The sequence below is a fragment of the Camellia sinensis genome, chromosome 8, assembly GCF_055761805.1.
Source record: "Camellia sinensis isolate YWXY chromosome 8, ASM5576180v1, whole genome shotgun sequence".
Taxonomy (NCBI): domain Eukaryota; kingdom Viridiplantae; phylum Streptophyta; class Magnoliopsida; order Ericales; family Theaceae; genus Camellia; species Camellia sinensis.
In genome coordinates this window covers 32832814-32840055 of record NC_138968.1, presented here as the reverse complement: position 1 = coordinate 32840055, position 7242 = coordinate 32832814, and the positions used below count along the sequence as shown (strand labels likewise).

Genomic DNA, 7242 nt, shown 5'->3' with positions numbered 1-7242 from the left:
TTGCGACCCTTTTCCATCCTTTTACGCGCTCTAACCACTATCACATACAAACCTCTCAACCAACTTTGTTCGTCCTTAGCCTATCCCTTATTTTAACCCATCCTTTGTTGCTACCACCATAAAGGAAATCAAGTACAAGAAAAATTACAATCACGGTAAGAGATAAAATATTGAAGATCTAGGGATTTAAGAGGAGTTAGGTGTTATGCTAGTGTGAGGAAAGGGTTAGAGCGCCATGCTGGAGGTGGGAAGAATGAGTTGAGCGAAGGGCGGTGGAGTCTTGGATGTTGCCGTGGCAGTGCCAAGGAAGAAGGTAAAGCAAGAGAAAGGTGGTTGGAGAAAAGTTAAGGGTGTCGGTGGTAGTAATGCGAAAAATGGCTAAAAGAGGGTCACAAATGATGGGAAAGGAGTTGGAAGTTGGGGAGGGCGAAGAATGACATAGGTAGGGTTGGTGGTGGATGAGAAAGGTAGTGGAGGGGTGATCGACGATTGGAATTGTAGGCGAGTGAGGATGAAGAGAGAGAAAATGAGGAAAGAAGGAAGGTTAAGGCAAAAAATGAAAGGGGTAGAATGCCCTGTTTTGTTTAGTTTTTCGAGTTTGTTTTTAGAAAAATAATTTAAAACTAAAAATTAACATGGTGAAAAAATGAAAAGCACTCATAATTTTCATATTACTTTATCTTTTTGAAAGGTAAAAAAAAAATGTTTAATTAATTTTTTTTTATTATTTATTTTTATCAAACTAATTTCTAATTTTTTTTTATTCATAAAACAGTTTTTGAAAATCAAACCAAATATAATTTTTATTTTTTATCATTTTTTTTTCAAACTATATGACAAAATATTACAAATTTTTAACTGATAACTTGAAGTCACAATAAAAGTGAATATGCAATTTGTGATTATATTGAATTAACCAACCTCAAGTTTACAACTTTATTAATGTAATTTTATTGTTAGTATAAATTCATTTTTTTATATTGGATAGAATAGCTAAATTAGCATAATTTAGTTTATGCATACTTTAATATGCAATTTTATTTTAAAGTGACATTGACTCTATCATTTATTACGCTAGGAATGAAATCCTAAGTTGAGCGATTTGAATTTTACCACACTGATTAAGTCGTCAACAATGGATTCCAGTTGGACATTTAAGTGTTGAAGTGAGTAAGGTTTTAAGTTGGAATTAATAAAGAGACATTGATTTCCATAATAATCTAACTATTAATACTATAAAATTGTTAATATTTGTGTCCTCAAAAATCAATTTATTGACTTTATTAATTGATTATATAAATTGCTTGGCATTTTATATTTTGCATTTTGTATGTTATTATGGGTAATGTTATATTTAATGTTACATATGATGTGAACATAAGGTCCCTTGGGTAACATTGTAGAAAAACATGCTAATGGTTAGTGAACAAAAAGCTGGGAGTTATGATTTTTTGGTGCCTTGTAAAGCCAATTAATGTTCTAGGCTATGGGTGTTGATTGGGCGTCGCACTACTACGGCCTACACCTATTTTGCTGCTATATGATAGAATGATTAACTCCATCATTGAGGTAGTGACCTTAAGCAAATAGGTGGGTGTTATGCAATAAGTACATGCACTGAACATGATCGGTTTTAAGAACACCTATGGAATGATCACTGTCAGTTTAAAAGGTAGTTCTATTACAATACACTTATTTTCCTTTGACCTGAGAGGCTTGTATAAATTAATTAACTATTCATTTAACTTTGACATTGTCAATCGGTGACGCCAAATCAAAGGCTATACACGGACATGTTGGGTTATGTGAGTGGTAATTGATTTATATAGGTGCTTAACATGGAATCCACCATTCTCAAAGTGAGAAAGTATATTCAAGCAATTTTTCCTATTAATGTTGGACCCCAAAGAAAACCGGCCGGTTACTTTTTCGTAAAAATATTTTATACATATATAATTGTAAAAATACTATTTTTGGAAAATGCTTTTAGGGTCCAATTAGAAGAAGGAAAAATTTAGAATTCGGTTACATGAGTTAGGGCTTTTGATAGTGATAAATTTGTCCATACCTAATAGCTCATGTGGAATATAGTTTGGTAGAATTCGATTGACATTGTCAATCGGTGACGCCAAATCAAAGGCTATACACGGACATGTTGGGTTATGTGAGTGGTAATTGATTTATATAGGTGCTTAACATGGAATCCACCATTCTCAAAGTGAGAAAGTATATTCAAGCAATTTTTCTTATTAATGTTGGACCCCAAAGAAAACCGGCCGGTTACTTTTCGTAAAAATATTTTATACATATATAATTGTAAAAATACTATTTTTGGAAAATACTTTTAGGGTCCAATTAGAAGAAGGAAAAATTTAGAATTCGGTTACATGAGTTAGGGCTTTTGATAGTGATAAATTTGTCCATACTTAATAGCTCATGTGGAATATAGTTTGGTGGAAGGAAATTTGTGATTAATTGTAAGAAAGGGCCTCACTTGTAATTCTCTACTTTTAGGGGTTTGATTGTAATGTGTTGATAGACATTATTGCAATTAGTAGAAGTTCTATATTATCTGTTTAAAAGATAATTAATAAAAAATTGGATAAGTTGTATCCTTTATATTTAAGATAAAAGATACATCTTTTATTTTATCCCCACAACTAAAAGATAGAGATCCCTAAGGATCCTACCTACATGCAAACTCTATCATGTGTTGTGTATATATATCAGATGTATTTGATACAAAAATTGGCCATCAGAATTTTTAAGGTCTGTAAAAAATATATACACAAAAATAAATCAAAGAGGGTGCAAGGTGAATCACTTTGGGGGCGAGACACTTAGATCGTTTGGTGAGGTATTATCAACAATTCACTTGGAGAAGGTATTTTAGATTGTGTAATCAGGTGGTGTTTCTTTGAAAAGTGTTTTTCAAAATTAATTATTTTTCCACAAACTTTCATTGGTATCAGAGCCATGCCATTTTGATTACATGAATCTATTTTTTGTTTTTCATATATGGACATTCAATGTTGTCTTGCGTAATAGTTGATTATATAATTTGTGAATATATATAATCTATATTTTCTTGTATTAATCACAAAAGAAAAAAGACCGAAATAGTATTAAAATAAAAAAAAAAGGAGGAAAGAATGGTTTCGCAGTTTCATATCAGTAGGTGAAATAAATAATATATGTGTATATATATTAGGCACATGTCACCGTTTCAAAAAATAAAAATAAAAATAAAAATAAAACGTGCTGTTTAATCGGTGATAACGGTGCACCTCAGGCTTTGTTTTATTAGGGATTGGCCTAAAAGGCATTCACATGGAATCATTATTTTATTTTTATTATTTATTTTTGCTTACTGTTGATGCATGGTCCATATCCACGATTACAGCTTCAAGAAAAATAATAATAATAAGGAGAGGGCTGCTGACCTCACTGACACGTATAATGATGTCATCCGTTTCTACCACGCACGGGTACAGGGGTGGACTTATTAAAGCCCTGTTTGTTTGGTTTTTAATTTAAAACTAAGTTAATTGCTTCTATATTATTCGTTATAATTCTGTTTGATACATGACTTATACCATTGGACTCGTAATTATTTTTTCTACAAGATTATAAAATTTCAGAATTTTATGTAAAATAAAATATGTTTTTTTCATTAATGAATAATTCAATTTTTTATGTTAAATTGCTCTTGGTGGAGCATGACTTGGTTTCTGGACCTGAAATTTTTACTGTAGACTAATGCTATGTAATTTTGTTTACTGGTATAATTTTTTTATTTTTCAGATTCTGTAATATTTATTTCTGATTTTTTGTGTAATTATTAATTACTTATAATTCTAGAAAATTTCAAAAAATTACAAAAATCATAGAAATATGCTATGGCATTATGTAAATATTGTATACAACATGTTAAGATCTTTTAAATGATTAAAACTTGTAGTATATTGTTATTTTAAATAACATGATTTACTTATATTGAGAATTTTAATTCCATGATTAAATATTCTAACATGTTTTATTTTATGAATTACATTGAGATGTTATCATGTAGAATTAATGTTTTATCATGCTTTAGACATGCCATAGTTAGTGGGAGGTTGTTCAGTTGATAAAAATCTTTGTAGATTTTCTCCCGAAAATTATTTTACTGTTGATGGCATATAACCATATTCATGATTATATATATATTTTTTTGGGTTTCATGTTACTTATGATAAAATGAAAATTTAATTTGCTAATTTATGGAGATAAATTAGTTATAAATATTGTTGGTACCCCATTTTAATAATTAAGTGTTAAATAGGATTATTTTAAGAAAAATAATGCCTATGGCCTTCCATTGTTGGTAAATAAAAATACTGATTAATTGAGATTCAAATGATAGCAAAAGGGTCAGCTGGGTTTTAATTAATTAGTTTGTTTTATTTATTTTGTGAAAAGTATAAGTGTGACTAGTGGGAGTGTTGGCTAAAATGAAGGCATAATCTTACATGTTCATGCTATGTATCTAAACAATGGTTTGCACTTAGACAAATACTATATGATAACCAAAAGGTGTCATATGAGTTGATTTGGAGGCCAAAAGAAAATTTGGGAGTCATGAATAAATTTAACTTTTCTAAAAGAAAAAATAAAAATTGGTAACATGAGATGATATTATGATGGGTAGTAGCTACCCACCCATTCAAGGTATGTTCACTTATTTCAAAAGAAATTTTTGTACATGCAGGATTGGTTTCCCAATGCTCACTATGAATGTTTTAAATATAAATGTTATATTTGTGGGGTTATAAATTGTTTGAATAAAAATTCTAGTGAGCATTACTATAGTAGATTCAAAATCCCGCGTCTTATGGATTTATATATAATGCAATACTTATATTCTTCTGACACATGTTTTAATTTTTAACATATGCAGTTAAAAATGAACAACTTTAATCCTTTGTCCAAAATTCTTGATGATAAACGTTTGACTGGATCAAACTGTGTGGACTAGAAGAGAAATTTAACAATTGTCCTCACTGCTGAAAAATTGAATCATGTCCTAACCACTGATCCACCTGCACTTCTTGAGGCAGATGCCACTGATGAACAACGTGAGGCTGTTAGGAAGTGGCATGAGGCAGATAATGTTGCAAAATGCTACATATTGGCCTCAATGACCAATGTGTTGCAAAAGCAGCATGAGGGTGTTCCTACTGCAAAAGACATGATGGTTAACTTGAAAGAAATGTTTGGAGAACAGAGCAGAAGTGCACGCCAAACAGCCATGAAAGGTTTTATGTCCACCAAAATGGTGGAAGGTACTCCAGTATGGGAACATGTTCTGAAAATGATGTCTTTCATTAACATACTGGAAACTTTGGGTGCGGATATTGATGGTGAAACTAAAATTGATGTGATACTTTCATCTTTACCAGATTCTTATAATTAGTTTATTTTGAATTACAATATGAATAAGATGATTGTTGCACCATCAAAGCTGCTCAATATGTTGCAAGCAGCAGAGGATCTTATTAAAAAGAGCCAGCCCACTGTGATGATGGGTGAAAAGGAAAGTCCTAGAAAATTCAAGCCTAAGGGCAAGAATAATTTTAATAAAGAATCTATGGGCTCTAAGTTCTCTGGAAAAACACAAGGTGTTTTTAAAAAGGGCATAGATAAAAACAAAAGCAAAGGAAATTGTTTCCATTGCGGAAAGCCTGGCCATTGGAAGAGAAACTGCCGTCATTATTTGGCAACACTGAAAAAGGACAAACCTTCGGAAGGGGTTCAAGGAGACCAGAAGGCTTAATGAAGGGGAGATGCTAATAAAGTTGGGAACAAGTGCAACAGTTGCTGCAGTTTCCATAGGAAATTTTTTTTTTTTGGAATTATCATTTAATAGAACTCTAGTTTTAGAAGATTGTCTATTTGTGCCAGACATCCGTAGAAATTTAATTTCTGTTTCAAAATTAATTTTGTTGGGATATTGTTTTTCCTTTTCTTCAAAAGTTGTTATTAAGCACAATAATAAATTTGTGGTTTCTGGCATTTTAATAGATGGTCTCTACTTTATTAGTCCTATTGATAATTCCATTAATTGTGGTGAGAATGATATATCCATTGGTATGTTACCCCTTAAAAGAAAAAGGGATGTTAATCAAACTTACATGTGGCACTTGAAACTCGGTCATATGAATTTAGAACATCTAAATAGATTGGTCAAGGATGGGCCTTTAGTTTTTTTTGAAAATTGAGTCTTATCCAATTTGTGAGCCCTGCTTGCAAGGAAAAATGTCTAAAAATTCCATTTCTGGGAAAAGGAATTACAGCCACAGAATTTTTGGAATTAATACACACAGATGTTTGTGGTCCAACAAATCACATAGCAAGAGGTGGTTTTACCATTTCATTACATTCACCAATGATTATTCTAGGTATGATTATTTATACCTAATGAAACATAAGTCTGAATCCTTTGAAAAGTTCAAGGAATTTCGTAGCAACTTGGAAAAAGTATCAAAGCTCTTCGATCAAATCGTGGGGAGAATACCTTTTAGATAATTTTGAAATTATTTAAAAGAGAATGGTATTAAATACATGTGTAATTGGTTTTGAGTGCAAGTGGGAGAATGTTAGCATTTGTGCCCTCAAAAACAAATTTATTGACTTTATTAATTGATTATATAAATTACTTGGCATTTTATATTTTGTATTTTGTATGTTATTATGGGTAATGTTATATTTAATGTTACATATGATGTGAACATAAGGTCCCTTGGGTAACATTGTAGAAAAACATGCTAATGGTTAATGAACCAAAAGCTGGGAGTTATGATTTTTTGGTGCCTTGTAGACCCAATTAATGTTCTAGGCTATGGGTGTTGATTGGGCGTCGCACTACTACGGCCTACACCTGTTTTGCTGCTATATGATAGAATGATTAACTCCATCATTGAGGTAGTGACCTTAAGCAAATAGGTGGGTGTTATGCAATAAGTACATGCACTGAACATGATCGGTTTTAAGAACACCTATGGAATGATCACTGTCAGTTTAAAAGGTAGTTCTATTACAATACACTTATTTTCCTTTGACCTGAGAGGCTTGTATAAATTAATTAACTATTCATTTAACTTTGACATTGTCAATCGGTGACGCCAAATCAAAGGCTATACACGGATATGTTGGGTTATGTGAGTGGTAATTGATTCATATAGGTGCTTAACATGGAATCCA

General features: G+C 31.5%; 1 protein-coding gene across 1 annotated transcript; it reads left to right on the top strand.

Moving 5' to 3' along the window:
• The first annotated feature begins 4682 nt into the window (after window positions 1-4682).
• Window positions 4683-5455, top strand: LOC145797668 (uncharacterized). The gene is made up of 3 exons (XM_082885070.1): window positions 4683-4710; window positions 4837-4850; window positions 5018-5455. Exons 1-3 carry the CDS (start codon window positions 4683-4685, stop codon window positions 5453-5455), a joined length of 480 nt encoding a protein of 159 aa, XP_082741196.1.
• The last annotated feature ends 1787 nt before the right edge of the window (window positions 5456-7242 follow it).